At 37.1% G+C, this 14,042-nt stretch overlaps 1 protein-coding gene across 4 annotated transcripts in view; it reads right to left on the bottom strand.

The window, feature by feature from the left end:
• Positions 1-14,042, bottom strand: part of LOC128686671 (unconventional myosin-IXb) — an 857,686-nt gene that overhangs the window by 116,027 nt on the left and 727,617 nt on the right. For all 4 annotated transcript variants that reach the window (XR_011391908.1, XM_070084324.1, XM_070084325.1 and 1 more), the window contains one exon: positions 3,095-3,345. Coding sequence is in view for 3 of the 4 variants with exons in the window: in XM_070084324.1 (XP_069940425.1) it covers positions 3,095-3,345 (251 nt within the window). In the remaining variant the exon portion in view is untranslated. The remainder of the gene's footprint in view (positions 1-3,094; positions 3,346-14,042) is intronic.

Here is a 14,042-nt window from a genome sequence, read left to right as displayed (position 1 = left end):
TTAGAAATGTTTTCATGTATCTCAAACAAAAGTTCAGCATATACTTTTATGCACTCAAGAATGTTGTAATTGACGAGTCTTTGATTTTGTTCAAAGGTAGACTGTCATTCAAGCAGTATATACCGAGCAAGAGGAAACGCTTTGGTATAAAACTGTTTGTACTCTGTGACTGTGACAGTGGCCTGGTGTTGGATATTGTTGTATACACGGGAAGTAAAACATTGAAAGATACCAGATGGCACCTTATCTTGGTAAGGGGCATACATTATATACTGATAACTGGTACACAAGCCCTTTACTCAGTGATTTCATGCGAGTGAACAAGACAGATGTATGTGGCACAGTGCGTTCTAATCATAAACATATGCCCAGGCTCAACGCAGGTGCTCATGGTGATGACGTGCAGGTGTTTACTGCCAATGACATCATGGCATTACGGTGGCATGACAAACGAGATGTCACATTGTTGACAACCATTCACCGTAATGAAATGCAAGACAGTGGCAAATTTGATCGAGTGACTAATGAACGTATTCGAAAACCAGTGACAGTGATTGATTATACACAAAACATGCGCTTGGTTGACAAATGTGACATGCAGATTGGTTTTGTTGACTGTGTTCGTAAGAGTTACAAGTGGTACATGAAACTTTTCTTCCATCTCATGGACATTTCAATGCTCAATGCATATAATATGTACCAAATAAAGACTGGCAACAGACCACCATATGGTGAATTTTGTTTGTCTGTTGTCAGACAACTCATAATGAAGTACCAGGTAAGAACACCTGCTATACAACAAGGTCCTCGAATTACTCAGGATATACCCAAGCGTTTGAGGAGGGAAGGAGATCATTTCATAATACAGCTTCCTTCAACTCAGAAGAAATTTGCTCAGAAGAGATGCATCGTCTGTGCACAAACAAAACGAAAACAACAAAGACGCAAAGACACTCGGTTTATGTGTGAGGAATGTAAGGTGCCTCTGTGCATGGTGCCTTGTTTCAAGGAGTTCCACAAGCTCCAGCAGTTTTAAAACCATGTCCAGTGATTGTAAATATATGATAGAACATTAGTATTATACAATATTTGTGCATGTTTATTGTAATAAACAAAAGTGGTAAACAATAATATGATAATAACTTTAGTGCGGTTATTGTGTTCAATACAGTGAGTTTATATATATACATTATATACAGTATTGGTCTCTCAGGCCCCAAATGTTAGTAGGAAAAGAAAAAAATTGGAAAAGAAAAGAAAAAACTATAAAAACTGCTAAATAATGTAATGCGTGTATGTGGAATTCGTAGATGTTGCCGCCACCACATCATTTTGGACAAACTTCTTGGCACTGTATCTCGGTAAGTACTGATCAGAAAATTTTTTTTTTGTCTTATTACCTTCACAAAAATATGCTCTTTAATTCTGTAAGAAAAAATATTATTTTTTTTTTTTTTCAAGATTTCTTGGACACTGGAGCACCACTTCAGATTTTGGCCTTGGACCCTGAAGGGGTTAAACTAGTCTCCCAGCTTCCAAAAATTACCCTTGTTATGTTTACAGTAAGCATCATAAATATGCATGCATAAGTACACTTTCAGTAGATTATTTGCTGACAGATTCAATTACTGCTAGGACAACTTGTGTGTGCAAGATGGTGCCCCCTGCCATACTATAAAATAAATAAAGAACTGGCTGCATGATTGTGAAATTTCATTCTTTAATGGCTGGCCTGATAACTCACAAGACAAATCCAATAAAGAACAAGAGGAACCAAACTAAGCATAAGGTTTGTTGAATGTGTCCTCTATCCCCAAACTCTCAAGTGCCATTAAGCAGGTGTGGGAGGGTACTGACCCTTCTATCCTCCATATTTTAACTTTATCAGTGCTAAAGAGATGTAAATTCAAATTCAAATTCAAAGTTTATTCTCTATAAAGATTACAATGTTGAATTTACAGAATTTGGTTGTTGTGTGGTTTACATGTAGTTAAATAATGATTACAGAGTGTACCACTAGAACGCCTAGCATGGCTAGGCATTTCGGGCAAACTTAGTTTAATTCTTGATTTTAAAATATTACAAATTATGAGGTAAGTTGGTATTATGGCTAAGTGACTAAATACTAGTTTGTGAGTTTAGCAATGTGAATGCTTTTGTTTTGGCACAGTACATAGTTTCAGTATTGGAGTATCATAGGATTCATTATTTTAAGATTGAGATTAATATTTCTGTTTATGGTCAAATGGTGAGTGAGTGTAAGTGTGAACCACCAGGTGGTATTCGTGTAGTTAGTTGATGGGATGTATCAGGGAGGTAAGATGTTTTCTAATGGTAGTTTTGAATGTGATGAATGTGTCTGCAGTTCTAGAGTTCTCAGGTAGGGTGTTCCAGATTTTAGGGCCTTTGACATACATTGAATTTTTGTAAAGGTTTAGTCGGACATGGGGAATGTCGTAGAGATGTTTGTGTCTGGTGTTATGCCTGTGGGTTCTGTCACAACTATCAAGAAAGCGTTTTAGGTCAAGGTTGATATTGGAGTTTAAGGTCCTGTAGATGTAGATTGCACAGTAGTAAGTGTGGATGTACTGAACAGGGAGTAAGTTTAGATCTATGAAGAGTGGGGGGAAGGGGGGGGGTGTTGCCAGGGATGGGATTTAGTAAGGAGTGCATCAAGAGGAAGGGCAATCCTGGTAAATACAAAGTGCATAATCAATACATATTTCAATATTTTATTGTTAAAATAATATTTTAAGGTAAGAGGTCCCATTACCAGTGTGATTAGTTTATGTGCATGTATATTTATGATGCCAACTGAATATTCACCTTCAACTATTTCCTCTTGTAAACAAAACCAAATTCTTCATAGTTTTTCTGCTCTTTCAGCTATCAAACAGTGTCATTAGCATATAACAACATTCCCATATTTCATTATATTTAACTATTTCTCTAATTTCAATCCTCTACACAACATATCAGTCAGGACCTTCCAAACTATTCAATTATTAGATGTTTAGTAAACTGTACAAATCAGACAGTTTACTAACATGCCAAGTATTCAAAAGTTAAAGACTAGAAATGATAAAGCACTTACTTTGGTCTGTGCACCAGACTTGCGATAAAGGCCTTCAGTGTAGAGTCCATACATTTCAATGCACGTAATGAGACGATCTATCACTGGTGGTATTTTATCACCTGGTCGTACTAAATTTTCTAATGGAACACCAAGAACACGATTTCTAATTGGAGGTGTTCCAGTATCAACAACAATAGGCTTAGGACCATCATGACTACACTTTGAGTCAGCTCTCTTGTAACACTTCTGGTGGCATGTAACTTTACATCCTAGTGGGAAAAACAAAATTATTTAAGTGGCAAAGTCATTTGTTGTTTTACAACTATTTTACATGTACACTATATATATATTTTTTTAGGAAGAAAATCTTTTCTCTTTCTTTAACAAAGAATTAACCCTTCAACTGTCTAAATGTAGATTTACATTTTTACTGCCAGCGCTCTGAATGTTTTGGAAAAAAAAAAAAAAACTCCTTAACCCTTTCAGGGTCCGTCCCATAGATCTACCGTTTTGAAGCCAGGGTCCAAACCATAGATCTTCGCCATCAGCTCAGCTCACTCAAATAACCTGTGAGCGGTAAATCTGGGCCTAGATATAAGAGAACACACCGTAGTACTAAGTGTGCACCACATAAAACAAATCCTGCAGCACACAGTGCATAATTAGAGAAAACAACTGCAACCGTAATTTTGGATTAACCCTTTGACTGTTTCAGGCCCCTTTCTGAAACTGTCATTCTATGTCGCTCAATTTTTGAAAAAAAAACAAACAAATATTTTTCTTATGAAATGATAGAGAATCTTTTCCCGATGGTAATGACACCAAAAGTTCGAAAGTTGGTCGAAAACTCATGGAATTATGCTCCCGCGAAGTTAGCGGTCTCGGCGACATATGCGTATCGGCGATTTCGCCGACTTTGAGCCCTATTTTCAGCCAATTCCATTGTTCCAGTTGACCAAACTCATAGCTATTTCTTTAGAACTCCAGTTTATCTATCAGCTGAGTACAAGAAACCTCCCATTTACTAATTTGGACTACCCAATATGGTGGTCAGAAATTGGCAATTTGGCCAATTTCACGCAAACTAAAAAAGATGCCAATTTCAAAATAGGGTCCAGAATAAACAAGGTAGACATTCGTGGCACTAAAATAACATATGCTCTGTTCATTAGTCACATCTCTAGGCCCCTCTTATATTATTATTGCTTTCTATTTTGATTTTTTATTCATACAAAAAAATACAAAATTTACCGTTATGCAGACTACTGCATTATTGCAAAAATGGTATAAATAATATCAGTGCACTAGGGAAAGAATATTAGACTCCCCAGTTGACGTGTATTGGACGTGTGGTGTGATTTATTTACTCCTGAACATTGGTAAAAATCGAACATTTCCACTACTTTGAGCTCAGTTTCAAGGTCGTTTTCATCGTCAAAGTAATGAAAATCATCTCTATTTCTGTAATATGTTTTCCATTTTATCACCTAAGACCATGAAAACGCGAATACAATGATAAATACTATACGAAAATACACCTCAAAGTCGGCGTTTTATTCCAAAAAAGCGATCAGTTTTTTTTTTCTCATTATGCAATGTGTGGTGCAGGATTTTTTTTATGTGGTGCACACTGACCACACAGACCCATTCTCTCACATGTGGGCCTACCAGCTTTCTCCCGCTTGATTTGAAGCCGCTAGAATTATTGAGTATATATACGTCAGAAACATTGGCTCGTAAGACGTATTTATACGTCGAAAACAGTCAAAGGGTTAAAACAGCGATTTTGCGGTGTTTTTTCGTATGTTTTTAACAGTTGTATTCGTGATTTCTTGGTCTCATTTGATAGAATGAAATAATATTACAGAAAAAGAGATGATTTTGATTGGTTTTAGTACTGAAAATGGCTTGAAACTGAGCTCAAAGTAGCGGAAATGTTCAATTTTTGCTGATGTTAAAGAGTAAACAAAAGTCGTCACGAATCTAATACGCATCAGCTGGTGGGTCTCATAAATGTTGAATGTGCCGATATTATTTATACAGTTATTAAAACATTGCACAACAGTAAATCTTCTATTTTTTGGTGTGAATAAAAATTCAATACAGTGGACCCCCGGTTAACGATATTTTTTCACTCCAGAAGTATGTTCAGGTGCCAGTACTGACCGAATTTGTTCCCATAAGGAATATTGTGAAGTAGATTAGTCCATTTCAGACCCCCAAACATACACGTACAAACGCACTTACATAATTACACTTACATAATTGGTCGCATTCGGAGGTAATCGTTATGCGGGGGTCCACTGTATGTGAATAAAAAATCAAAATGAATTAATTTGTAAAGCCTGAAAACATAACTAATGAACAGAGGAAATGTTAGTTTAGTGCCAGGAATGCCTGCATTGTTTATTCTGAGCCCTAGTTTGAAACTGAAATATTTTGAACTTTGTATTAAACTGGCCAAATTACCAATTTCCAATCACTTTATTGGATAGTTGAAACAGTTGACTAGGTGATTTATTGTGCTCAGTTGATAAAATAAAAGTAATACTAGTGAAATGGTTAAGAATTTGGTCGACTGGAATAATGTAATTGGCCTAAAATGGGGGTCAAAGTCGGTAAAATCGCTGATGCATATACTATATCGCTGATGCATCAAAATTCACGAGAGTGTAATTTCATCAATTTTCCATCAAATTTCATACTTTTTGCCTTATTAACTTAAGAAAAAGATTCTCTTCCATTTCATAAATAAAAAATTTTTTTTTTTTTTTTAAATTCTTGGACCATGGCTGTCACTCTGAGATTTGGACTTCGGACCATGAAAGGGTTAAACTGTTTAAATGCAGATTTATGTTTTTACTGCCAGTACTCTGAATATTTTGGAAATAAAAAAAAAATTAAAGAGGGCAATTTTCTCTTGCAACCCCAAATCCTGAGGTGTCTCCTGGTGTCGCAAAATATTAGAAAAAAAAAATTATTTTTTCTTATGAAATGATAGAGAATCTTTTCCCGATGGTAATGACACCAAAAGTACAAAATTTGATGGAAAACTTATAGAATTACACTCTTGCAAAGTTAGCGACCTCAGCGATATTTACGAATCAGTGATTTCACCCACTTTGAGCACTATTTTCGGCTAATTCCATTGTTCCAGTCGACCAAACTCATAACTATTTCTTTAGAACTCCATTTGTTCTATCAACTGAGTACAAGAAACTGTACATTTACCGATTTCAACTGCCCAATAAAGTGGTCAGAAATTGGCAATTTGGCCAATTTCATGCAAATTAAAAAATATGCTAATTTCAAAATAGGGTTCAGAATGAACACTGCAAACGTTCCTAGCTCTAAAATAACATTTTCTTTGTTCATCAGTCACGTCTCCAGGCACCTCTGATATTACTCTTGCTTTCTATTTTGAATTTTTATTAAAACAAAAAATAGAAGATTTACTGTTATGCAGACTACTGCAATATTGTAAGAATTGTATAAATAATATCAACCCATTCATGACTGCATATCAGAATGGCTAGTTGGACATTTATTGGACAATGACATCATTTGTTTACTCTTGAACATCGGCAAAAATCAAACATTTCTCCTAATTTGAGTTCCATTTCAAGGTCCTTTTCATAGTAAAACCAACCAAAATCACATCTATTTCTATAATATGTTTTCCATTCCATCAAATGTGACTACGAAAATGAGAATATAACCATAAAAACTATACGAAAATACACCTCAAATTCGGCATTTTAATCCAAAAACATGGTCGGAGTTTTTTTTTCTCATTATACATTGTGTGCTGCAGGATTTTTTTTTTATATGGTGCACACTGACCACACCGACCCATTCTCTCACATGTGGGCCTACCAGCTTTCTCCTGCTTGATTTGAAGCTGCTAGAATTTTTGAGTATATATACGTCAAACACAGTGGCTCATAAGACACACATATACTGTATGACCGAAACAGTCAAAGGGTTAAGACAAAAAAAAAAAAATTAGGATCAGTACTTACCGAGATATAAGACCACAAAGTTGGCACTGGGTGATCACCTGATGGCAACATGGAGTCCTGCCACTTGCAGAAGTGTTGCCGATATACCTTTTTTCCCATTTTAATTTTAATTTATGTAATTTTAATGTTCTGATAATTACAATTTATAATAGTTCTTGTGATTTCATAGCCAATCTTTGTACTAACACTAATATTAGGTAATGAAATAGTACTCAAATAGTTACAGGTGTACATTTTCACCTGCCTTGATCATTAACTATTGTCTAGAAATATATACAAAGTATTTTATAGGTCCCAACAATGGTGTAGACATGCTGGAGTATATATGAAACTCCTTGAAGCATGGTGTAAGATAAGTGCAGCAGTGAAGTGACACTTGATGATCGAGCACTGCTGCAGGGAAACCTGGCTTTATTTGTTTTCACTGTTACACATAAACATGTCTGTCTGTCTGTCCAGTTTTGTCTGCTTCTCTGTCTTTCTGTCTGCCTGTGTCTCTCTGTCTTTCTGTCTGCCTGTGTGTCTGTCTTTCTGTCTGCCTGTGTGTGTGTCTGTTTTTGTCTGCCTGTGTCTCTCTGTCTTTCTGTGTCTCTCTGTCTTTGTCTGCTCATCTCTCTGTCTCAGAAAGCGGCTCATAAACCAACAGGTATTACACACAATGCAAAGTCGTCATGTCTGATTCCTGATCAAGTGAAAATGCATATTACTTGCCAGTCATGCTTATTATGCCTTATATCTACAAGCATAGTATAGCACTGTGTCTGGATTTTTTGGGTTATCCTAGGTAATTTGCATTACGTATGATAACTGTACTTATGTGTGCATGTGAGAGAGAGACAGAGATAGACAGAGACAGACAGAAATGTAGACCGAGACAGAGATAGAAAGATACAGATAGAGAGACAGCCAAAGGCAGTCAGTCAGTCAAACAGCCAAAAACCCACCCACCCAGCCGGCCAGCCAGCCAGTGGGCCAGCCTGCCAAATACATATTACACATGTTCCAGAATTGTTTCTCTTTACTTAGAGCATAGGTTACAGGACATTCTGACAGGATGACACTACCAGTGGTATCAAAAATGAAAGTATGTTGCACAAATGTTGCGCATGGGTTATTATCGAGGTTTTTGATATTTCCTCGACCACTTATAGCCATATCCATCTCAAAGGCACTAAACTCTGGGTCAACATCGCTTTCCTCTTAAAAGGGAAGTGTAAGTACAACATGACATCAGTGAATCCTTGGTGTTTGATATGCTATTAGCTCTAGCTGGTGCTCAAACAAGGTACTAAGTGGTCCCAGATGTTTTCAATACTGTGCTCAACGAGTATTATCCCTTAAAATGTCCAAACGTAGATCTACATTCATCTGCGTGGCACTCTGAATATTTTGAAAAATAAAAAAAACGTTTTTTGTTTTTAACCCTTAAACGGTCCAAATGTATATATACGTTCATGTGCGTAGTGCCCCCCAAACGTATATAGTATACGTTTTCTTTGTCATTCATTCAACACTGCCACGATAAGCCTGAGTCACCTAGACATGAGAGAATGGGTGTGCACACTCAATGTGCACCATATTAAAATAATTGGGGATGCCTGGGTACCATATGCTCTTTTTTCCTATTAAAAAAAAAAAAATTTCTCAAAAAAACTTGGGGCGCTACGCGAGTGAACGTATATATACGTTTGGACCATTTAGGGGTTAAATTAAAGAGGACAATTTTCTGTGTGGTATAAGACAAAAAAAAAAAAAATAGGACCAGTACTTACTGAGATATAAGACCACAAAGTTGGCTCTGGATGCTCTCCTGACGACAACATCCAGTCCTGCCGCTTGCAGAAGTGTTTCCGATTTACCTTTTTTTCTCATTTTATTTTAATTTATATAATTTTTTATATTCTGATAATTACAATTTATAATAGTTCTTGTGATTTCATAGCAAATCTTTGTTCTGACACTAATATTATGTACTCAAATTGTAACAATCACACCAACAGGTGAACATTTTCACCTACCCTGGTCATTTACTATTGTCTAGAAATATATACAAAGTATTTATAGGTCCCAGCAATGTTCTAGACACGCTGGAGTATGACACTCCTTGAAGAATGGTGCTATGACAAGGGTCAGCTAAGTGACATTTGATGAATGTGCCCTGCTGGAGGGAACCTTGCCTTCATATAATTTTTACCCTTGCACACAAACATGTCTTTGTATGTCTGTCTGTCAGTCTGTCTATCTGTCTGCCTATCTGTACATCTATCTGTCTAGCTCTGCATATCTGTCTGTCTAGTTCTGCTTATCTGTCTTTCTGTCTGCCTGGGTGTGTCTGTCTTTCCATCTGCTTGTCTCTATCTCAGGGAGCGGCTAGTAAACCTGTTGGTTTGTGGTGTATGTGCCGTTCCCTGATTGCTGAGCAAGTGACACTGCTATTATTTGCATCATGTTTATTTATGTCTTATATCTACAAGCACTGTATAGCACTTGGCCTGGAATTTTTGGGTTATCCTAGGTAATTTGCATTATGAATAATAACTGTATTTATGAGTACATGGGAGAGACAGAGATACAGATAGAGTGATATAGACAGAGATATAGACAGATACAGACACAGCCAAGGCCAGCCAGCCGAATACATAAGAAAGAAGGAACACTGCAACAGGCCTACTGGCCCATGCAACGTAGGTTCATGTCACCCCCCCGGCTTAGACCAATGACCCACCTAGTCAGGTCACATCCACTGAAAGAAGGAGCATGACATCTGACCTAGTAGCACAAGCTAGTCAGGTCTAATTCACACCCACCCACACCCACTCATGCATTTATCTAACCTATTTTTACTTTCCTCTTAAAATGTGAGTGTTAACCCTTTCAGGGTCCAAGGCCCAAATCTGGAGTCACGCACCAGTGTCCAAGAATTTTCAAAAAAAAAAATTTGTTATTTTTTCTTATGAAATCGTAGAGAATCTTTCTGTGAAGGTAATAAAACAAAAAGTACGAAATTTGGTGGAAAATTGACGAAATTATGCTCTCGCGAATTTTGATGTGTCAGCGATATTTACGAATCGGCGATTTTGCCGACTTTGACTCCGATTTAAGGCCAATTACATTATTCCAATCAACCAAATTCTTAGCTATTTCACTAGTATTACTTCTATTCTATCGATTGAGCACAAGAAATCGCCAAGTCAACTGTTTCAACTACAAAATAAAGTGATCGGAAATTGTTAATTTGGCCAATTTAACACAAAGTTCAAAATATTCCAATTTCAAAATAGTGTCCAGAATGAACAATGTAGGCATTCCTGGCACTAAACTAACATTTCCTCTGTTCATTAGTTATGTTTTGAGGCTTTACAAATAAATTCCATTTTGATTTTTTATTCACATAATGAATTTCTATTCACACCAAAAAATAGAAGATTTACTGTTATGCAATACTGTAATAATTGTATAAATATCATCACCATATTTGTGAATGTATATTAGACCCACCAGCTGGCGTGTATTAGATGTGTGAGGTCGTTTGTTTACTCTTGAATATCGGCAAAAATTTAACATTTCTGCTACTTTGAGCTCAGTTTCAAGCCATTTCCAGTGCTAAAACCAATCAAAATCATCTCTATTTCTGTAATATGTCTTCCATTCTATCAAATGAGACCAAGAAATCGCAAATACAACTATAAAAAACATACGAAAAAACACTGCAAAGTTGCTGTTTTAATAAAAAAATCATGATTTCATTTTTTTTCTCTCATTATACACAGTGTGCTGCAGGATCTGTTTTATGTGGTGCACACATACCACATAGATGTATTCTCTCATATCTAGGCCCAAATGTACCACTCACAGTTTATCAGAGTGAGCTAAGCTCATGGTGTAGATCTACGGTTTGGACCCTGAACGTAAAGCCGTAGATCTACGGGACGGACCCTGAAAGGGTTAATATGACATGACATCAGTGAATCACTGGTGTTTGCCATGCTATTTGCTGTAGCTGGCACTTGATTGAACTGGCATTCCCACAAGGTACTAAGTGGTCCCCGATTTTTTTCATAGTGCGCACACTGAGTGCACAGACCCATTCTTTCATGTCTAGGCAAACCAGGTCTATCATGCCAAATTTGAAGGAATGAAAAATAAAACGTTGATATACGTTCGGAGTGCTGCGCATGTGCACGCATATCTATGTGTGGACAGTTTAAGGGTTAAGACTCATTCTATGCTGACCAAGCATCTCAAATTTGGAGTAGGAAAAATAATATGTTGATCTACCCTTGGAGCTCTAACGGTAAAAACGTAGATCTACATTTGGACAGTTAAAGGGTTAAAGAGGGCAATTTTCTGGGTGTAAAAAGTTCAAAAAAATTTTTTAGGGTCAGTACTTGCTGAGATATAAGGCCGCGAAGTTGGCGCTGGATGTTCACCTGATGGCATGATGCAGTCTTGCCACTTGCAGAAATGTTGCCGACATACCTTGTTTTTCTGGTTTTTATTTCAATTTATATAATTTTTATGCTCTGATAATTACAATTTTTAGTACAGTGGTCCCTCGTTCATCGTCGTTAATCCGTTCCTGGAAGTGCGATGATTATCGAAAAAGACGATTTTCGAATCAATTTTCCCCATAAGAAATAATGTAAATACAATTAATCCGTTCCTGACAACCAGAAGTATTAAAACAAAAATTTTTTTTACGTGAAATATAGATGTAGTACATAAACAATATAATGGGACATGATGAATGAAACATTAACAGCATAACACTTACCTTTATTGGCGATTCTTCTTAGTGTATGGAAGACTGGAAGATTAGTTACTGTTTGGAAGGGAAATCCCCTTCCATCAACACCTTAGGTACCAAGTCCTTTTCTGGAGTTACTTCTCTTCTCTGTTTCTTAATGCCACTAGGACCACCTTGAGAGTCACTGGAGTCCTGTCTCGCAAAAAAAGTGTCCAGAGAGCTCTGTTTCTGGTGTCTCTTTAAAACTTCCCTAAAATGGGCCAAGACTCTTGTCACTGTACAAGTTGCCAATATGGCTTGCAATATCCTTCTCAAGGTGATGTTTCTCCATAAATCTTTCCATCCTACCCCACATTTAAAAAATCTCCTTAATTTCTGAAGAAGGCACCTTCTTCCATCTCTCTTCCTCCTCCTTCCTCCTTCTCATTTATCCACACCAATAATAACTTCTCAACCTCTTTGAGTACTGGTGATCTCATTTTTGTCAGCATATTTACCCCCTTTGCAACAACAGCTTCCTTGATTTCCTTTTTCTTGGCCACGATGGAAGATATGGTTGTACAGGATCTGTTATACATCCTGGCCAGTTTGGCCACACGTACGCCACTTTCATATTGTTCAATGATGTTTTTCTTAAATTCAATTGTATTTCTCACCTTCTTTACCAAAGGCTTGGCACTAGGAGCTTTCTTTGGAGCCATGGTAGCTTATTTAGCACTTGCAAGCACTAAAATGAATGGAATATTATGAAATATTTCACATGAACACGTGAGGGGGCTGTTGCTCACTGGTAAACAATGGCACACTGGCTGGGAAGGGAGGCTGAGGCGGCTCAGAGCCGCAAGTATGCGTCCAGGACGAACGACGATTAGCGAGTCAACCGACCATTTGCGAGCCAATGTTTGGACTAAAATAACGCGACGATTTCCGAAAAGGACGACTATCGAGCCCGACTATTATCAAGGGACCACTGTAGTTCTTGTGATTTTATAGCCAATCTTTGTGTTGACACTAATATTAGGTACTGAAATAGTACTCAAATACATGTAGTCCCAAACACATTGACAGGTGAACATTTTCACCTGTCTTGGTCACATACTACTGTCTACAAATATGTACAAAATATTTATAAGTTCCAGAAATATTTTAGACATGCTGGAGTATATATGAAACACCTTGAAGCAAAGTGTAAGACGAGTGTCACTCCACTGCTGCATTGGCAGCAGTGGAGTGACACTTGATGACTGAGCACTGCTACATGCAACCTTGTCTTTATTTGTCTTCAGTGTTACACACAAACATGTCTGTCTGTTGATTTGTCTATCTGCATGTCTTTGTCTGTCTAGCTCTGTTTGCTTATCTGTCTGCCTGTGTATGTCTGTTTTTCTGTCTGCCTGGGTGTCTCTGTCTTCCTGTCTCTCTGTCTGCTTGTCTGTCTCTGAGAGCTGCTCATGAACCAATGGGCATTACACACGATGCACAGTCATCACGTCTGATTCCTGAACAAGTGAAAATGCGTATTATTTACCAGTCATGCTCATTATGCCTTATATCTACAAGCAGAGCATAGCACTTTGTTTGCATTTTATGGGTTATCCTAGGTAATTTACAGTATGTATGATAACTGTACTTAACCCTTTGACTGTTTTGGTCGTATATATGCGTCTTACGAGCCAGTGTTTCGGGCGCATTAATACGCATAAATTCTAGCGGCTTCAAATAAAGCAGGAGTACACTGGTAGGCCCACATGTGAGAGAATGGGTCGGTGTGGTCAGTGCGCACCACATAAAAAAAAATCCTGCAGCATGCAGTACATGAGAAAAAAAAACTGACAGTTTTTTGGGATTAAAACGCCGACTTTGAGGTGTATTTTCGTATAGTATTTATCATTGTATTCTCGCTTTCATGGTCTCACGTGATAAAATGGAAAACATATTACAGAAATAGAGATGATTTTGATTAGTTTCACGAAGAAAACGACCTTGAAATTGAGCTCAAAGTAACGGAAATGTTCGATTTTTTTCAATGTTCAGGAGTAAGCAAATCACACCACACGTCCAATACACATCACCTGGGGAGTCTAATATTCTTTCACTAGTGCACTGATATTATTTATACCATTTTTACAATAATGCAATAGTCTGCATAACAGTAAATTTTGTGTTTTTTGTATGAATAAAAAATCAAAATAGAAAG

Source organism: Cherax quadricarinatus, chromosome 12 (genome assembly GCF_038502225.1).
Source record: "Cherax quadricarinatus isolate ZL_2023a chromosome 12, ASM3850222v1, whole genome shotgun sequence".
NCBI classification, from domain to species: Eukaryota; Metazoa; Arthropoda; class Malacostraca; order Decapoda; family Parastacidae; genus Cherax; species Cherax quadricarinatus.
The sequence above is the reverse complement of the archived record's forward strand: the minus strand, read 5'-3'. Positions and strand labels throughout refer to the sequence as shown.